The sequence below is a fragment of the Anopheles moucheti genome, chromosome 3 (genome assembly GCF_943734755.1).
Source record: "Anopheles moucheti chromosome 3, idAnoMoucSN_F20_07, whole genome shotgun sequence".
In the NCBI taxonomy this organism is placed as follows: Eukaryota; Metazoa; Arthropoda; class Insecta; order Diptera; family Culicidae; genus Anopheles; species Anopheles moucheti.
Window position 1 is genome coordinate 2,036,577 of NC_069141.1, and position 19,022 is coordinate 2,055,598.

General features: G+C 42.3%; 4 protein-coding genes across 4 annotated transcripts; 2 read left to right on the forward strand and 2 right to left on the reverse strand.

Moving 5' to 3' along the window:
• Window positions 1-32: 32 nt before the first annotated feature.
• LOC128304217 (baculoviral IAP repeat-containing protein 5) lies at window positions 33-1,089 on the reverse strand. Its single transcript, XM_053041379.1, has 3 exons — window positions 877-1,089; window positions 621-800; window positions 33-534 (listed from the first exon to the last, which is right to left on the reverse strand). The coding sequence occupies exons 1-3, from the start codon at window positions 1,003-1,005 to the stop codon at window positions 397-399; spliced, it is 447 nt and encodes a 148-aa protein (XP_052897339.1). The 5' UTR covers window positions 1,006-1,089; the 3' UTR covers window positions 33-396.
• Window positions 1,090-1,441: 352 nt separating this feature from the next.
• LOC128305584 (ras-related protein Rab-14) lies at window positions 1,442-5,041 on the forward strand. Its single transcript, XM_053043103.1, has 5 exons — window positions 1,442-1,888; window positions 2,903-3,016; window positions 3,102-3,282; window positions 3,349-3,531; window positions 4,203-5,041. Exons 2-5 carry the CDS (start codon window positions 2,911-2,913, stop codon window positions 4,378-4,380), a joined length of 648 nt encoding a protein of 215 aa, XP_052899063.1. The 5' UTR covers window positions 1,442-1,888; window positions 2,903-2,910; the 3' UTR covers window positions 4,381-5,041.
• A 1,636-nt stretch (window positions 5,042-6,677) lies between these two features.
• On the reverse strand, window positions 6,678-14,735 carry LOC128303877 (uncharacterized). Its single transcript, XM_053040957.1, has 3 exons — window positions 14,608-14,735; window positions 13,824-14,511; window positions 6,678-13,566 (listed from the first exon to the last, which is right to left on the reverse strand). Exons 1-3 carry the CDS (start codon window positions 14,656-14,658, stop codon window positions 9,896-9,898), a joined length of 4,410 nt encoding a protein of 1,469 aa, XP_052896917.1. The 5' UTR covers window positions 14,659-14,735; the 3' UTR covers window positions 6,678-9,895.
• A 1,776-nt stretch (window positions 14,736-16,511) lies between these two features.
• Window positions 16,512-18,985, forward strand: LOC128301210 (cyclin-H). The gene is made up of 5 exons (XM_053037572.1): window positions 16,512-16,698; window positions 16,762-16,958; window positions 17,040-17,241; window positions 17,309-17,649; window positions 17,716-18,985. The coding sequence occupies exons 1-5, from the start codon at window positions 16,582-16,584 to the stop codon at window positions 17,858-17,860; spliced, it is 1,002 nt and encodes a 333-aa protein (XP_052893532.1). The 5' UTR covers window positions 16,512-16,581; the 3' UTR covers window positions 17,861-18,985.
• The last annotated feature ends 37 nt before the right edge of the window (window positions 18,986-19,022 follow it).

Below are 19,022 nucleotides of genomic sequence, written 5' to 3' on the forward strand. Positions count from 1 at the left end.
CATCTGGAAGCTTTAAATTCTTTCCTATAACGACGTGCGCGTTTTATTTCTTGATGCTTGATCAGTGGTTTAGTTGGTTTTATCATATTGAAAACAACGGACAAGCAATATATCCAGAAACGACTTCGAAGAATGTTCGAAGCAAATGAGGTTACTCTAGATGTATTTAACTTAGATGTACCACTGAAGAATTAATCACCATATGGAACATGCTTTTCTTTTTGGATGATGAAACTGAAATTAGCATTCTCCAACGCTTTCCGTTAGTTTTAAAATATTTCCTCTTATTATTTACCATAACATAACGCCCAGTACGTAGTCGTGTATAGCCGGAAGATTATCCTACACGGTTTTGTATAGGTGCTGCGTTACTGTCAGGATGTGGGCGTCTTAATCCTAGTTGGTTCGTAGCAGTTTCTCCATTTCCTTCCGTTTCTTCTCTATTAGCATCTTACCGTTGGTCTTGAGGTTAGTGTAATTGTTTTCAAACCTCATCTTCAACGTTGCCATCATAAGGTTGACGAATTCTTCACACTGTATCGGAAGGCAACGAAGGTGTTTACTGGTAGCGTGTCTCCCAATTGATCATACACCCTACATATGCTCGTCTAATTTCTTACCGTTAAATTCGCTTCCGCTCGACCGTATTTCACAAACGGACATTGTGGCGCGTGTTTCCGATGCTCACTCCACGGGTCGTCCGATTCTTCCCAACCATCCAGTTCTTTGCCACACACGAAGCAAGCGGCTATGTCGATTTCGGTATCCGTTCCATGCCAATAGAACCCTGCCTCTGCCATCTGCGAAATACGGAATCGTTTACAATGAATATACCAGCAACGAAAGGTAATAAGCGCTAGCTTCACGAATGTTTACCTTCTGTATGCTGCATTGTTTGTCGGTGGTAAATGGCCAATGTTTGAAACTTTTCTCCCGATCCTCTTGAAGTACATATATTTTGGCGATGTTGGAAGTAGGTTCCATCGCGCTAGCAGACGATTCCATTATTTAAACCGAGAAATTAATGAGTAATTAGCAAAAACAATAAGCTACAAATCAACCGGGGAAACGTACGATCGGTTGTTTTGGGATCACATCAAAGCTTTGACAGAAAGAGACGTTTGAATGCGACTGCCATTTAAATTTCGCCAGGGAACGTACGGGTTGGATCAGGAAATGAAATTTGACGTATCGGTTTGTGCTGATTTTACGTTGTTTATTATATTTTCCACGTTATATATACAGAGAGACTGATATAAAAATACAGAACTACAAGAAAAAAACCAAATAATGGTTGTAGTTTTGATTACGGCGGTCTTTATGAAATATTTTTAAAAACATTAATTAAGAAAAACATTCCTTCCAAAATTTGGCTGAAACCCCTGTACTTATGCGCGGTCAGCGGTTGTCCAAGTTCCTACCTGTTTTTCCTACCATCGCAGCGTACACCAACCGCTTTATCAACAACATTCAGTGTGAATTTGTTGTAAATTTTGCAAACGTATGGTGGAAGGACAAAAGCGAACAATAAAAACGCAATTCCTAGTTCCTATGTGGAAAGGAATGCTCTGCTGGAATTCTGTCCACAATCTTCTGCGCCAGCACATCGGGGACTCTCTGCCGTCAAAGTGAAGTGAAGCAAAATACATTCGATCGATCCTGCCATCGACACCGATTTCATGCACTGACACAGTGTAATTACGCCTTTTTTGTGATTGAGTTTCACCGAGAGTGGTTCGAAATACAAAACACGGGACACAGGAATTGTGCACGGGTTCGGTACAACTGCACCAGGGAAGCAGCTGAAACAAAGATCTCTTCGGTCGGTTGGCAGATTTTGTTCTACCCCATTGGATGCGTATCAAGTGAAACTGCTGGAATCTAGGAAGTAAGTAGATGCACAGGGTAAAAGATAGAGGATGGACAAGAGTAGGAGGGCGTGTGTGTAAGTGGGTCTGTGGGAAGTCATAACATCAGAGGCTCCAGTCGCTTAGCAGGAAGTGTTTCCCCGATTGAATTACTCATGTCGATAAAATCGTTATTTTTTCCCATGGCCTTGAAACAAGACACGGCGTGCAGTTTTTGGGGGTGGAATGAGAAAAGTAATAACGGTTGGGTGTGAAAATGCACTAAGCGAAAATCAACTTCCCATCTGACCAGTAGAAAGCTGCAATTAACTACGCACGTACGTATATGTTTGGATGATTCAGAGAAAAAAAAACGGTTCACCACCTACAACTGCCACTGTGCGGGAGATGGTTGGAGTTATCATTATCGTTCCAATTGTTTGACTATTAGCTAATTGTATGCTCTCTTATCTTTCTGTTTTGCCAAATTATTTTTACTCAAAGAACTGAAACTAACAGTCATGAACGTTTTGCAGGACAGATAAAATCAGGACAGTACAGGGACACGGACGCACTACAATCCTTTCGGAATGACCTGTCACATCGAACTATCCGCGCAGAAATGAATGTATATGATAGAAGAAAGTGCGTTCTACGGTTTGGTTTCATTTGTACCCCTTTTTAAGTAACACTAAACAATGGGCGCCTTATCAGCAGAATGCAAATTCGCTACGGTCCGGATGTGTGTTGGTATAATTTTCCGTACTCTGTGGCAAACAGAAACAACCGTGTGCTGCGGAATATTGCGACCGGTTGTATAGCTAACTTCATTTATCGCTAGTTTGGTAATAGAATTCTTGCAAAACACACGCGGTATAGTCCTTTGTACAAACACGAACTATGAGCGTACTTGCTTCTGTGTCTCGAAAATTGTACGATGGCTTCGATAAAACCTACGAGAAAAGTACTGTTTTTATAAAATATACAAAAACCACCATATTTTTTATTGTTAATATTATAAATACCCGTTTCTCTTTCTACTCGTACTTTTTCAGTATTCATCATGTCGGCTGGACCGTATAATTATTCGTATATCTTCAAGTACATCATCATCGGCGATATGGGAGTTGGCAAAAGCTGCCTGTTGCATCAGTTCACAGAGAAGAAGTGTAAGTATGCACGGTTTTTTTTTCTCTCCAAATCGAACCATCTCTAACGGATGCTAACGTATTCCTTATCCTCCTGTTTCACCAGTTATGGCAAGCTGTCCGCATACAATTGGTGTTGAGTTCGGTACACGCATCATCGAGGTTGATAAGCAGAAAATTAAGCTGCAAATATGGGACACGGCTGGGCAGGAACGGTTCCGGGCGGTGACACGTTCGTACTATCGTGGTGCTGCCGGTGCGCTGATGGTTTACGATATCACGCGACGGTAGGAAACGATGGCTATTTCAAATGTGGGCATTATGTGTAACGTTCGTTCTCTGTTTGTCTGTAGGTCAACCTATAACCATCTGTCCAGCTGGTTGACGGACACTCGCAATCTAACGAATCCCAGTACTGTGATATTTCTAATCGGCAACAAATCGGACCTAGAAAGCACCCGTGAGGTGACGTACGAAGAGGCAAAAAATTTTGCCGACGAGCATGGTCTGCTGTTTGCCGAAGCTAGTGCAATGACGTAAGTATATGGGATTTTTCTTATGCTTCTTCTTGGCGTAACGACCTACTAGATCATGTCTAGCATAACTGGGTTACTAGGCTTAGTTTTACCACGTAACCTGATAGTCTGTACACGGTACCCGTTAACGTTGTGTGATTCCGACGCCACTATCAACTTCACCGCCATATGATTATTGGTCAACTGTATGGATTTAATTTGAAGTCCAAGTTCAACTCCATGTTCATTAAGAACTCCCGCTCCTCTGAAGTCAAAGATGAGAAAGAAACAAGAATTTATTCTATTCTGAATTCCCGGGGAACAAAACGCTTTATCTTTTGTAATCTAATTATAGATCTAATTTCACCAAATAATTTTTGGAATCCAATTCACGGCACCATTGGCCTGAATGGTTTGGATGAATACTTACTAGGTTTTTTTTTATTTGTCCTGGGCATGATATAATATTTAGTGTATACATGGCAGTTGTGATGGTTTGTTTTCGTTCGAACTCGTAGTATAATGAAACGAATGAATGAAATGAAATGAAATCATTCATATATAGAAGCTCAAAGTTATAATACATTGATATGTTTCTTTCATAATCTTCCGACACGCGCAATTTTCTGCTTATCCTGAAACCCTTTTCGAACCTCAACACTAATATTCTTTTACCTTTTTTACCGTTCCAGCGGTCAAAACGTCGAAGAAGCATTTCTAGAAACCGCGCGAAAGATCTACCAAAGCATCAAGGATGGCCGGCTCGATCTGAACTCGTCTGAAACGGGCGTACAGCATAAGCCGGCTCAACCCGGCCGAACGACGCTCAGTAACGACGCGCAAACGAACAAGGAAAATTGCTCCTGCTAAGGAATCTTTACTGCTACTTTTTTCTGCCAGAGCACGGTCGATTGTTAGAAGTGCATGGTCCTGAATGGATAACCATGAACGGCAACACCGAATCGGAGGCTAGAAGCATGCGATCCATTTCCCATTTCCCCAGCGAAACTGTGAAACACCGTACCAGAGTGTGTGGAAGGCTCTTCCGTACGAAAGGGTTGAAAACCATTGCGTTCAAACCTAGTTTGGAAGCACCGGTTAAAGGAAAAAGCACACCAGTTTCAGTAAAGTCATCCGCGATCTTGATCGAAAGGTATCAGTCCTGCAGGAGTGCATGAATCGGTGATGGATGAACAGATCCTACGCTTTTTTGTTGAAATTTCATACCATACATACGCTACGCTAACATTCGAATTAGGATATCGTCTCTTTTTTCCTACACAGAAAACTTCCGCGCTTTTTGTTAAGTTAATTTTGTTGTTAATAGTTTTGAGCAGAGGAAAGTACTGACGATCCAAACATCGTTCCAAGCGTACGAACAACAGGTGGTACCTAGAATGTTTGACGGTACGGAACCAATTTTAAGTGATCAAGATAAAACATACCCAATTTAGTCGATCGGTAAGATGATGTATTTTATTGTGGCAAATATAGTAAGAAAGGGAGTTATATTTATGTTTTCCCGCTATTATGTTTTAGTTTTATTATTCTATTTTTCGTTACAAACAAACAACGTTAAACCATCGTGTATGATTATGTGTACCAAACACAATCTATCCATCATAGCCGTATCAATGGAATGTAAACACCTGCAACATGTTTATCAATCACAATGAAAGTCTTTGTATCGAGAAAGAGGTTTTAGCGTGTAGACACAAAGGTCGTCCAATTGGTGACGGGGACGACAACCGTCACGATGCATAACATATGCAATTTGCACCTATTAATGTGTATTGAATCGTACATACATCACATCGGTTGGTAATAATTGGGCAAAGAAGAACAATTTAAGATAACGATAAAAAGACAGTTCTCACTCCGGACCGAATAGTAGAGAGTAAGGTAAAGATATTCTATTGCTTTTAAGTTCTATCTAATCCCCCCTGAGAACGAATGAGAGCGGGTGAAGTACGAAATCTCAATGTGTGGAGTACAAACGTGAAGCAACCAACCATATGAAGTAGTTAAATTGTGCGACGGATGTAGATGTTTGAAACAAAATTCAATAAATGAACTAATGATATTCCATTACCTTGTTCCGTAGTGAGAGAACACACTTGTGAACAATCTTCCTTTCTATCCCCAAAATTCTATCAGAGCGTTAAATTTCACTTATCAATGCAAAAGGCAAGAACCAGCGAGAGAATAGAACCACAGTAGAAGGTAAAGTTATGCTGTATACATACTAAAGAAAATTATAAAATAATAAAACCAAAAAGCTGTAACTTAATTTTTTGCAGTATTGCGATAACAGTGATTAGGCGAACAGAAGGAATTATGTTTTCTATAAGACAATTGTTGAGGAAACTGATAAAAATAAACCCATCTTTCCAGTTGTGGACATTTGAAACCATCCTTCAGAAAGGAATAAAATATGTAACAAGATGTAATTTTTTCACAACTAACCGTTAGTGCAGGCTGCTGATCTGCAGCAAGGCCCAGATGGCATGATAATAGCAAGTGGTATATGGTTAAATTAGAATTTGGCTGAAAAACAAAACCTTTATAACAAAGATTGGATAACTGTAGACAAAGAATAAATCGCTAGAAGTGAATAGCCAACTACAAACGCTGTCCGATGCTCCGAAAGGTCTATGTACAGCGGGAATTAAAAGATGATCAATATTGAACAGAAAAATATTATCATCAATAATGCAACAAAAAATGATAATTCTTTTCGAAACTGGTTAAGAAAGAAATTTCTAAGGCGATCCGGGATTAAAATGGAAACGTTCTCATGCTCTCTTCTAAAATGGAAACGTTTTGAAGCTCGGTTACAGTGTAGAGTGAAAGTTTAAAATATGTTGTCGAAACAGTTTTAATCTCACTTTCACTCACAATCTTTTTAAGGGAACTCTACTATTTGCTGTTGAATATAGCTCTGGATGTGAGAAGTGCTAGCATGTGTCATGATAAGTGCGGGATGCGATATCCGGTCATGATATCCGATAGCCGTCATGATAGTTACTGGTTCACTTCAATTCCTTAGCCTCGCGGATGACATCAACATCATTGGTCGAACATCTTCGTCGATGTGCAAAGCGTGCACCTAAATGAAATGCGAGTCATTGCTTGATTACTTGATTTTTATTCCAATTCTTCATGTGCTTTTACGGTATTATGGGAGAAATTGATGTCTGTTGTTTGCCCTTAATGCCTGGGTCCTGTTGCTTAATACTTTTGTTTTGTCTTTAATTACGTTATTTTCTTCCTTTCCGCCACGAAATGTATTTGGAATCCAAATTGTATCGATTTCCTCCCTCGTCAGGCATTTAAATGTCAGTTAAAAAAAGTAAGACACGCGTGCCCTCCTAACATCTTTCTCGCCGCCATCATTGCGACCATATTTTGTTAGTGTACCTTCTGTCATTTTGAGCACGAAAAGAACGACATTTTACGTTTAATACGTGAGTTTTACTTCTTCTGTTTATACTTCTAAACGCAATACATATCGTTATACATACTTACGCGTCGATTGTTTGCAAAATCGATCGATATAATAAAATAGTGATAGGCGATTTTTGTGCACGTGTCAAAGTCATTATTAACGTTTGAAAACGGCGAATGTGTAGTAAAAGCAGCTGTTGACCACTAAACGCACACACACATCAGACAGCCCGCTAAATTATGCATTCGAATGGTAGTGACCTTATACGCATGAGTGCCGGGAAAGGAAATCAAAAGCTAAGTAACACATTTCTGCAACAATGCAAACACTCTGTCGTGTCATTTCCTACCAATACAGTTAACATGGTGTTGTAATTATTTTGGGCCCTTCAACAGTATTCCGAACCGACACACGAACAATCGATTGTTCTCTCCCTACACTAAGTCCAACAACTAGCCAACAAACAAGTATGGAATGGTTTTCTCCTCTTATCTATTTTTTTATCTCTTTCGTTTTCCTAGCCTTTTCATCTCTATCACACATACACAGAAAAATCTGGGTAAAAGATACATACTCTTTCTTTCTCTCTGTCCTTGCTACGGGGGATTGATCCGGATGGGATTTTGGTTCGGTCCGTTCGTGTGAAGATCGCCGCTGCCATCATGCCACCGGGCTACTCCACAGATAAAAAAGATACATACATACATACACATACATAATACATTCTTTTGTATTCTTCTACCTATTGGGAGGCTTCAGCATAGGCGCCTATGATCGGTCTATTTTGAGAAATGGGAAGGATAGGCATTTTGGGAGAGATCTTGAATCATTGTCCGACTGGCTTTGCTATCTGTAATCTGTGATTGAACGAATCCTTTTACGGGGATTGGGTGCTGTGCTAACGTACCCTACACACGGCGGTCTAGTCGAGATTTGGATCCAGTAATATCCCATTGTTAAAGCCCTGCACGTTAACACGTGCACTAAACAAAGGACTCGTAATACACATGCAACAGCGAAGGTAAAAGTGACGTTGGCATTTTTTTCTCCTCTTTTAGGAGATTTTAGTCTGATCCAGATGCATAACTTTGAATAAATCTTTTAACCGAATGGGCCTGAATTTCTATCCTGAAGATTCATGAATCCTCAAACACTTATGATTGATTAAGCCCTATCAACGCATAATGTTGGGTGAGGCTTATTTAGATTCATGATTTTTAATAGATATTTAAACTGAAGGAATGAATCAGAATCTCTAATTAGATTTAGGATTATCTTTCGATCTCCAAGGGGCATGCTCCGCTATGATTCATGGATCTTTGAGAGTTGATTCCTGACTCCTTTCTAAAGTTGCATTCATTCAAAAGCAACGGTCAGGCTGTATTGCTATTACCCACAATACTAATGGTTAGTAAAACAAAATCTTTTCAATTGGTGTATGTAATCAAATGCATCAAACAGAAATTATTGTTTCATAAATTTAATAAGCGAGCGAATTTTCGGAGTATCATGGATTTTTGATGAAGGATTCGTCAATCTTTGATGGTTCATGAATCTGTGAGGATTCGGTAATAATACTTTTTTAATATTCTAAGAGTCGAATCAGTAAAGTTTCATAACAATACTTTGCAAAATATTCAGAAAGCACAACACTTGTAGATTTGCTGCTCAGTGTGATGAATTTGGTGTGAATAAAGCAAATCATGTGTTTTCGATAAAACCGTAGGGTGTTTTAGTTGAACAAACCTTGAAAAACACTAATTTAAAATGAAATTATTTGGAAAACAAACGGTCATTCACGAATCCCTCTCCGCTATCGCTTCATTGTTGCAAATATTGAGGGTTTCCCATCCAAGATCCAACAAGTGTTACATTCCTATTCCATCGTTTACCATACCAGCACACGAACGAAACGGGTGTGTTTTAGTCGCTATAATTGGATGAGTTCTATCTATATCTACAGGCTGCAATAGGCTTGGGTGTCTGCTTTCCTGGGTGCATAATATCTTTTAGCATTTTCCTTTTCCGTATTTAGATTCTACTCACTGTAAATAGCACTTTGCTGCGAATGCAGTCCTTATTATTTGCTTTTTTCGGTTGCGTCTTTTGCTTGCTTTGTTATGCTTTACTTTCAAGTTGCTTTTCCGTTAAATCTATGCTTTCAGATGCAATATTCGGTGGATGTAGTAGCGAGTGTAATGTAGCGTTCTCAGCTGTGACGGAGGTGCTTTTTATAGTATATATACCGGGCATTTTATAATTGAAATGTTGATTATTTACTAATTATTATGTGACGTTGCTCGTTACTAAAGCGGCCGTGCCATTTCTTTTTTTGTTGTTGCGAGAAATGTTTAAGCTGTCTCAAAAGTGCCTGTACTAGGAAAATGACCTGTTCGAGTCATGCGGTTTCTGATTTTGCCGTCTTGTATACTGGAAACTTAATAGGTTAAAAACACTCCACGTCTCGGCAATCGTCATTTGATAGGCGTATCTCTAATTAAAATATCACGATATTTATCTCTTTGCGGCTAAATGTAACGCTTCCCAACATAACTTCACTAAAAAAATAATGAAAATGACAATTTAAAAGTACTGTAGGAGAAGTCGATTGGCTGACAGTGTAAGTTAGAAATAAAACTGGTTTAAATGCCAGCATCCCTGTGTGAACACCTGTGAATTTGGTGACCTATTGCTCACATTTAGACAACTGTCTACCTATACAGAGATCAACTGAAATCGTCCATGCTAGGCGGTGTTCGTATCGAACGACCCAATAAAAGGAACCCACAGACCAACCTAGTTTTTTCCTGAGCTTAAAAATGAAATCTCACTGTAAATAGTCTTGCACAAGTCTTATCAATTTTCGCTTACAAACTCAGAGGTATATGTAGAAAAGAACACAAATAAACAAAATTACCTGCTCCACGCGTGACCAATCTACGTCACGAGTGTTAAATCACCGCCGGTATTTCTTCGCGCTGAACTAACCTCCGGTGCGGATGATTTCCGTGCCAGCATATCCGCGGTGGTACCACTGCCGAGACTCATGCTCCCATGGTAACTGTTGGCCATCATCGATACAGAACCTGGCAAACTGCCCTTACTGCTGCCACCGCCCCCACTCGCCATCAGTTGCTGCTGGTACATCCGCCTGTACTCGGCATACATTTGCCGGGCTTGATTGAGCACCCGTGTCACGTTGTGTTTGCGCACCATCTTATCGAAATGCATTGCCATCTCGTTGTAATCCATGCCCGTCTTCATGATGTAGTCACGGTGCTGCAGCAGAATCGTTAGGCAGAGAAACATTAGGAAGGGATTGCCACCACCGAACTCCTGGGGCGGCGGGAGCACTCCGGCGACCTTCATACTGGGAATGGTGCTGGTGACTATGCTGGCTGTGGTCAACGGCACAGTAACAGCGGTTGTTCCAACCTCACCAAAGTTCACATCGACCCCACTCGGTTCCAGTGGAAGTGAGGAGATAATGGTTGGCGAAGCTAATACTTCCGACGGTATCATGCCTTCCTGTTGACCAGTAGTGCTCACCGTGTGTAGCGTTCCTGCCGAAACACCAGTAACAACGGACGCTTCCGTGCCCTCTTCCAGCATTTCGCCGTCGCCATCATCCACCGTCATGTGTAGCAGGGTCGATGGTCGGTTATCGATCGCATTCGACGCAGCATCGAAGAAAGGATTGTTTGGGTGAAATTTAAACTTCACAGCTGCCGGTGAGCGCGACAGTGGCGAATCATCCGACGAGTCAGAGGAATCGGGCAAGATCATGGAATTCCGCGCCGAACCAGGCACAGAACGTTCACCATTTTTTCGCACCAACCGTATCGGAGTGACGGATTTTTTGCCGAGTGTTGTCTCTTCGATAATTTCCCCGTCGTACTCCAGCTCCGGATGTTCATCGGGCGTGGTTGCTGTGCGCTGCTGTATCTGGGTCACCTCACCAGTAACCATACCACCCGATACCGGACTTATCGCATCCTCATCACCACACTCGTGATGGAGCGGGTTTTCCCACACAAACACATCGCTGCTCACGTTCGCACTGGACGTGCTGATGCGTTTGCTATCACGATGCTCACTCACGATGCTTCCCGTTGCACCGCCCGTTCCGATTCGGCGCCGTCCCGGTTTCTCCCGGTAACGTACTACGTCTCCCGTTGGCTCCTCAACTCCCTGTCCGAGCGGAGAACGATCACAGATTTCATCAATTGATTCAATTTCCATTGCCGTATCAAACGTTCGCGGTAGGCTACCATTATTGTCGAGCTTGCTGTACGCTATGGTGGTAGTTGAGGCCGTCGACGCTGTCACGGCAAGCGGAACACGTCGATCCTGTGTCGGTGCCATTGATTCACCGCTCTCCGGTGGCGTTTCCAGATCCATGCAACTACTAAGCGTATAGAACCGTTGCTGTTTGCTGTGAAAATCGTTACCGAATACGTGGCGGTCTAGGTTTTCCAGCTCGAGACGCAATTCCCTCGTCATGGAAGTTGTCATCGGGAAGTATTCCTGCGAATCGTCTGGACTACTTCCCTCTCCGACCGTTGCAGCTACAGTAGAATTTCCACTCACAAATAAATCCACCGGTCGGTGGATATTTGTTCTCGCTTCTCTTTCATCATTTGTAGCCGATTCCTCGCGTCTAATGTGAATAGGTGATACGGAAGCGGAACTATCATCAACGATAAAACTACTGTTGTCGCTAGATCGCGATAGTGCCGTCGTTGTTGCCATCGAATCCATTCCCATGCCGACACTTGTAGCGGAAGAATCGGAATCGTCGAACGATGATTTCGTCAGCTTGATGACCGGTTTCGGTTTTAGCTCGTTGTACTCGATCGTATCCGTCGAATCGTCCCGTGATACTTCACCCCCAATACCACCGGTCGTGGTCGTCGTGTAGCTGCTTGTGGTGGAGTCTATTGAACAGCTGTTGTTGGCGTTGGTCGCTGCACTAGCGTTCGTGAGCATCTTTTTGGTCACCAGCCGATCGCTAATGCGACTCTTGTTCATGGCGGCAAAGTTAAGAAACTCGTTGAAATTTTTTACCAGCTTCGGTTTTGTTTTTTCTATTTGACTGTTAGAACGAGCCGTGCCATCGATCGTATTTCCACCATCAACGCTATGCGTTTTATCCAGCGAAGCAAATATTCCTTTCCTGCTGGCCACAAGCTTTTCCTTCAGGTCGTGAAAATGTCCCACCCCGGTCGTTCCACCCGTGCCCGTCGCACTGCCGGTAGAAGTGAAATGTTTCTTTTGGTTGCTTAGCTGCCTGGCGATCATTTTCCCCGTTGCCGCCGATGTCGAGAAAAGGCTTCGACTACGCCCTATCACGGGCGAGTTTCGCACACTGCTAGCCGCACTACTACTGTTCGTGCCTGGAGTTGTCAATTCGGGTTTCAAATCTGTTGCCCCATCGGAGGGTGCTCTCGTTACACTATCTCCGGCCAGCTGCTCTTGCGTCGAAACACTTTCCATTGATCCGTCGATGAAAGGATTTGTTTTGCTGTTACACATTGTGGTGATTTGATGCTGCGGCGAATGGAATACACTATCATCCACATCAGTTGCATTGTCATCCTCACCCTGGCCCGTTGACTGTCCTACCTCGAACCCTTCCTGTATGTTATCGTCATCCCCCACACTTCGTACGATCTTTCTTTGCTTTACCAGTGCGATCTTCGCCTCGTCCAGACTTTGGTGGACCTTCTGCACGTGCCCCACCTTTGTTGAGTAAATGTTTTCGCGCGTTATGTTCTCATCCAAGCTAAGGTTGAGTCGCCGTGACGCATCTAAACGCCCACCAACGCCTACGCCACCGTATCGTTCGTACCGACTCGACGGATTCGCTGGCGGATTCGTAGAGGTGCAACACGATGAGCTAAGCGACAGGGCGGAACTTTGCCGCCGAAGGGCGCACACTTTCGTGTACGGATTTTCCCGCGGTGTTCGCAACATTACTGAAGGGCTTTGGCTAGGTGGGGGATGGATGCTTTCGTCGGGCGGCGGTGGTTCGTATTCCCGTTCGTACAATGCCAACTCACCCTTCGGTGCCATCGGTGGTAGCGAGCTCCAGAGCACTTCCAACATACGCAGCGCATCATCGAACGCAAACTCACGCTTCATTTCGAGCAGCAACCAGCGGTAACAGAACAGCAGATCGTCTGCCTGGTGGTGCTTAAGGTAGGCGAAAAAGTCCGGATCATAGTACTGCAGCGCCTCGGACAGATGAGCAAATTTGAGCGTCATAGCTATGCCATCCAGCATAAAGTTGCAACTCAACCGTTCCATAATGGCACAGAAGCAGATGTATGCTTGCGCTTCGTCGCCCATGGTAACCAGCAACGGTGAGGCAATATCCGACATGCCTTGACAGTAGCTGACGGCGGGATGATTCAGTGCGTACGTCGTGAGTACGTTGAAGAGTGCGGCAATATTCTGGTTGTCGTCACTGCCCGCATAGAATGGATGCAACCGATCGGTACGAAGAACATCCTTCCGCACCATACTGGTCACGTACGCCAGCTCACCAACGATGTTGCCTCGCTGCATCGTGCTTCGCCAAACGTCACGCAATCGAAAATATTCAGCTAAAAAATTTTACAGAAAAAAAAGAAGATAAATAACGAATTAGTATGGGTCACTATTGCAAAGCAATAAATTGCATTGTTGAACGGATTTTTAAAGCTCGCAATGCATTATTCATCATAAACAATTTGCACAGGCGAATGGTGCCGAATGGCGAATGGCAGCCTAATAAAAACGACTACACTTGTGCTGCACACTGATGATAAGCTTTAACGTATTAATTGACCTTGCACTAAATGGAAGAAAAAGTTGCACATACCCGACTTCCTTTTCATGTACTCCATCCGTTCCCTGCCCGTCATGCCATCGGGGTAGACGTTTAGTATGTGCTTCCACACAACACGTCTCAGGCTTGGGTCAATTCCACCCAGATAGATCACTTTGCGAAGCTGTTCGGGTGCCAAAATTTGGCCAACAGAATCTTGCAGCTTGCGGAATTCTGCATCCGCTAGGGGCGGCCTTATTGGCTGTGTTAGGAGTGGGTCCTCGACCAGGTTGAACGCCCGTTGCACCATCGAGAAGGTTTTCTCCATTTGGTTCATGATCAGCCCGGGCAGCTTGTTCTGCACGTATTTCTGTCCGGCACCGATCGACTGCTGTAACGATACCAGCTCGCGCGGAATGTTCGTAGAGGTGGCTGTGCCATTTCCGTCCCATTCTGATGCTTCGGAGAACGGTTTGATGTCGACGCGAAGGTTCAGGCAGGGTTCACTCTTGCTTGCGATCGATTGATTATGGGCACGCAAGAAGGCAGCCTCCAGATCCCAGTCGGACAGTACGACGAGATAGCTTTCCTGACCATTTGCCTCAATCACCTTGTAGCTGATACCAAAATCGGTCTTCAAATCGAACGCTTTTGCGAGCAACGAGTAGAGTACCTCGAGATTGGTAATTTGAGGATCGACGCTAAATTTCCTCGTTTCCGATGGGATATTCTTTTCGCATTTCTGTGCAAAAAGGGAGAGAGTTAAAAAAGACACCGCAATTAAAATCGTGACAATGAGAACATTCGATTGTACTTCCGCTTTAGCGTATTAAATTACCTTCACTTTCACTCGCACTGCTTCACGGCTGTGACCGTACATTCCGGACATGATCGAATGAGTGCGTAAGGCCAAACGACAAGGACAAGAAACTTAAACGACGATGGATGGTGTTTTGCATCGGATGCGACCCATTCAGCAGAGGACGACCCGAATATGTTCACGTTAATGTGATTTTAAAACGCACGAATATTTCAACGCCATTAAGAATAACTATTGTTCCCGGAATGGAAGGGCACAACACACCTTTTATGTTTGCATTTTGCCTACTCTCTTTCTTTTCGGCAAGCCCACAAACATTGTACAACCCGAAACCTACGACGGGTGTTCTGCATTATCCTGCCCACTGAAGGAACTGCAGAGTGGGCACGCATTGCACCAGCTCTTCCATACGGTCACAGGTACGTGGTTGTATTGTTGCAGTAATCTTCAGAAACAACCGATAAAACCGAGCAGATGGGACAACTCGGACGGCGAAGCCAGCGGTTCCGTCTGTTTTCTGGTCTTTTTTAAGTTTTCCCTTGTGGTTTTGATAAACTATTTTTCTTCTTTGTTGACACTTTGACACAATTGACGTTTTGCATATGGTTTCCCAAGGTGGAGACATCAGGACAGAGACAAACCACGGTTGCGAATGAAAAGTGAATCTTTGTTTACATTTTGCTACAGCGCCTGGTACACGAATTGCTCAATACGATTCTCTGGCAAGTATGATGCACTTTTACATTTTACTGCGATTTGGAAGTTGAACTATTTCATTGAAAATGATCACTAATTCCATCATATCCTTCCGTTCATTCTCTTTTCCAAATTGAATCTTAAGATTTATTCGAATTTACTGCATGTTATGTAAAACATATATTGGGACACTATAGTTATCAACTGGTTTCACAGTGATGTAGTAACACAGTGATGCAGCAACAACAAATTTTAAAACAGTGATGTAGTAACAAACGTATATTAGTGGTAAAATATGTGCAGAGCAGAAAGAAAGTAAAATATGAAATTCTTTCATCAAGCAACACTATTCAAACCCTGGCGGCACAATTGTACGAATAGGCTAGCTGTCAAACCGATCAGCCTATGCTTCCCGTATGTAGATATGTGCGTGGTCGCGAGCGTGTGTATCACCCAGCTCGTCATCGTATCATTGGCTTGTGTGGCTTTGTACCTTGCGTTGTTTGGCTGCAGGTTTCACTCTACGTTCGTACCAAGTAGTTGCAGTTTGTGAAAAGTTTATCAAAGAGAACAGAACAACTGACCAAAGATTGTGCAAGGAATATACACGTTCAAGTAAGTACTTATTACATACATTAGCTGGAACTGTTGAAAAAGTCACAGTTTCTATTAAACATGTACCATAACTATATTTCCAGATGGCACAGAAGGGAGCTTCACTGCAGGAAGCAGCAGCAACCGTAGGAAGACGATTTCGGCACACGGACAAACATCGAGGACGAGGACAATGCAATACTGCAAGTAGATGATCATTCCGGTGGGCATCATCATCATCATCCTGCGTTCATCGTGATAGGATGTTCCGATCGTGTGTTCCAGTTTCGGTCAGAAAGCCTGACTAGAACTATTTTAAAGATTGTGCGGTAATGTATTGTAATATAAAAACATTGTAGTGAAATAAAAATTGTAAACAAAAAAAACAATAAAAAATTATTTTAATTAATATTTAATAACCTTGAGAAATAATAATCATTATGAACCTTGGGGGAAGCATCCGAGCTGTCAATCTGAATTGTACGGATAGATCTTCTTCTTCGTACCCCTAATCGTACAATTGCAATTGCTCTAACCGGTGCGCTATCAGTACAATTGTGCTGCCAGGGAATGTACGTTGACAACACATGGGGAGAGCAAAACATGTCATTTGCTCGCTCGCAACATACAAGAACCGTGTTTTGGTCTTGGAGCGGCAAAACTCCTTCGAAACAAAACTAATCGTGCATTAACTGGTGGAAAATGTATTCCCTAAGCTCACAGAAACAATATTGGACTTTCAAAACGGAACAGGAGCTAGCCGAACTGCGTGTAAAACAAAATGTTCGATTCATTACCAAGCATGGTGCCAGCATGCCGGTGGGTTAGATATTGTTTTCTACGCAAGCAAAGCCGCTAACTAGCTTTGAAATTTATTTCTAGGAGGAACAAAAACAGGCACACTTTCTTTCCGCAGACGAGGAGCGATTGTTGCTGAAGCAGTATGAACTTCAGTTGAAGGAGTTTTGCAAACGTTTCGAGCCTCCGATGCCGAAATATGTCGTGGGAACCGCTTTTCATTACTTTAAACGCTTTTATCTGAACAACTCGTCTATGGACTACCATCCAAAGGAAATCTTGTAAGTTGCTATTCATTAGAAGGGATTACAATTATCATACAAGTAAATTGATACACCTATCCGATTCTTCTTTGCTTGTAGGGCAACATGCGTTTACTTGGCTTGTAAGGTGGAAGAATTCAACGTGTCAATTGCACAGTTTGTGGCTAACATTAAGGGTGACCGGGTCAAGGCTATGGATATAATTCTATCCAACGAGTTATTGCTAATGCAGGAGTTAAACTACTACCTCACGATCCACAACCCGATGAGGCCAATAGAGGGATTTCTCATCGACATAAAGGTAAGCTGTTTTACAATGAATAGTTCCATTTCAATTGTCTGATTGTTTAATGCCATATCCTTTTCAGACACGATGCAATATGAGCAATCCCGACCGTTTACGGCCTGGTATTGAAGATTTCATTGATAAAACGTTCCTTACCGATGCACCACTGATGTACGCACCGTCACAGATCGCACTTGCCGCCGTTCTGCATGCCGCTAGTAAAGAGCAGGAAAATTTAGATAGTTACGTTACGGAATCACTGTTTGGGTCCGCCAAAGATAAACTGCCCGTACTCATCGAAGCCGTTCGAAGAGTTCGATCTATGGTGCGTACCATCGAACTGCCGCCGAAGGATCGTGTACGATTTCTGGAGAAAAAGCTCGAAAAATGTCGCAATCAGGAGAATAATCCCGACAGCCAGATGTGAGTTCATGAGTTCAAGTTATTTTATCGAAGAAAAGTACTTTATTTTATATTTTAATATTTCAGCTACAAACAGCGCATGAAAAAAATGTACGAAGACGAAGATGATTTAGATGTGATGGGCTCCTCGTATCATATGAACGTTTCGGATGCCAATCTGGATGTATCGCAGCTGAACACGACGAATCCAGCAAACATGACTATTGATTGAACGCATCGGGTTTCGGGGGAAAATCTTAAGCAAAATTCAGATGTATAATTAAGCTGTATTTAATTACTGATTTTGAATGTGTCTGATTTTTTCATCTTTTAAACATGTTCTATGTAAATTTCATTACTTTATTCATCTTTTCACCAGACCTGATGCACGATCGAAGGAATCCTTAGTGGAATTTTTGTACAGGAAATTCGTCTGGTTTTGAAATTACATAGTTTTCGGATAAAATTTGAAAGGTTACAGTAAAACACACATTTATCCATATTAAAATAACAATCCAATCTTTATTATATTCATTTGTGTAACGGTACGTTGTGGCGGTAAAGCTGGAGGATGTCTCGTTGTTTTCGTCCAGCTCGAGACATCACATCATCTGTCTGCGTCGGCTTAGAGGTGGCCAAATAAGATCTGCTAGAAGTAGAATTAATGCCATTTACGAAATGATAAGAATGAAGGAAACGTAAAAAAATCCACCAACAAATTGGCTTTCACGTTCAGCATTGAGGCAAGAGGTTTAGAATAATAATCCATGATCATCCATGGGGTGTTTTCCTGAAGATTATTGAGCTGATAAAATCGAGAAGTGTAAGGTAACTAGAAAAAAAGCTCATTTATCCTCAAGGAAAGAATTGCTCTTTCTAGCGCATTAATCATGGCGTACATATGGTAAAAGTAGAAGGATAAAACGGTAAAGCGTATAAGAATGTGGAAGAAAAAGTATCGCGCATTTGAGCTTAGATATAGAAATAGTCGAAACAGGTGCAAAGCTCATTAGATTATGACTAGTGGAAAGTGGGTTTGAAAGAAAGAATAATCTCTTTTCTATCTTGTCGCTTTCAATTAGCTTAGCACTAAAAAACATACAAGTTTACACTGACGCCAAGACTCCGTCATTTACGAAAGTTTATCTTTTTCCTCTATTTGCTGAAATATTGATGCTTTCAGTCGTTTGAAATTATTGTTGGTTCCGCGAGTCATTAAAACACATAAAAGTGATAAGTGCTGTGTTATTGTGTGCAGTGGAAAAAATAGACCACCAATTTGTTGCGAATGATGAAGTGTTCTTGTTTGCGTTAATATATTCTCGATTCATTATAGAGACACAGTATTGCTGACAAAAAGGGCCAAAATAAATAATTAAATTTAAAATTTTCGA

Excerpts from the sequence above, each read along its gene's own strand:
- LOC128304217 (XM_053041379.1), bottom strand. The coding sequence starts at position 1,005 with ATGGAATCGTCTGCTAGCGCGATGGAACCTACTTCCAACATCGCCAAA. Across the intron at positions 801-876 it reads AACAATGCAGCATACAGAAG|ATGGCAGAGGCAGGGTTCTA; the intron begins GTAAACATTCGT and ends CGTATTTCGCAG. Across the intron at positions 535-620 it reads GAGCGGAAGCGAATTTAACG|TGTGAAGAATTCGTCAACCT; the intron begins GTAAGAAATTAG and ends CTTCCGATACAG.
- LOC128305584 (XM_053043103.1), top strand. The coding sequence starts at position 2,911 with ATGTCGGCTGGACCGTATAATTATTCGTATATCTTCAAGTACATCATC. Across the intron at positions 3,017-3,101 it reads TCAGTTCACAGAGAAGAAGT|TTATGGCAAGCTGTCCGCAT; the intron begins GTAAGTATGCAC and ends CTGTTTCACCAG. Across the intron at positions 3,283-3,348 it reads GTTTACGATATCACGCGACG|GTCAACCTATAACCATCTGT; the intron begins GTAGGAAACGAT and ends GTTTGTCTGTAG.
- LOC128303877 (XM_053040957.1), bottom strand. The coding sequence starts at position 14,658 with ATGTCCGGAATGTACGGTCACAGCCGTGAAGCAGTGCGAGTGAAAGTG. Across the intron at positions 14,512-14,607 it reads CAGTGCGAGTGAAAGTGAAG|AAATGCGAAAAGAATATCCC; the intron begins GTAATTTAATAC and ends CTTTTTGCACAG. Across the intron at positions 13,567-13,823 it reads GTACATGAAAAGGAAGTCGG|CTGAATATTTTCGATTGCGT; the intron begins GTATGTGCAACT and ends AAAATTTTTTAG.
- LOC128301210 (XM_053037572.1), top strand. The coding sequence starts at position 16,582 with ATGTATTCCCTAAGCTCACAGAAACAATATTGGACTTTCAAAACGGAA. Across the intron at positions 16,959-17,039 it reads TACCATCCAAAGGAAATCTT|GGCAACATGCGTTTACTTGG; the intron begins GTAAGTTGCTAT and ends CTTTGCTTGTAG. Across the intron at positions 17,650-17,715 it reads AATAATCCCGACAGCCAGAT|CTACAAACAGCGCATGAAAA; the intron begins GTGAGTTCATGA and ends TTAATATTTCAG.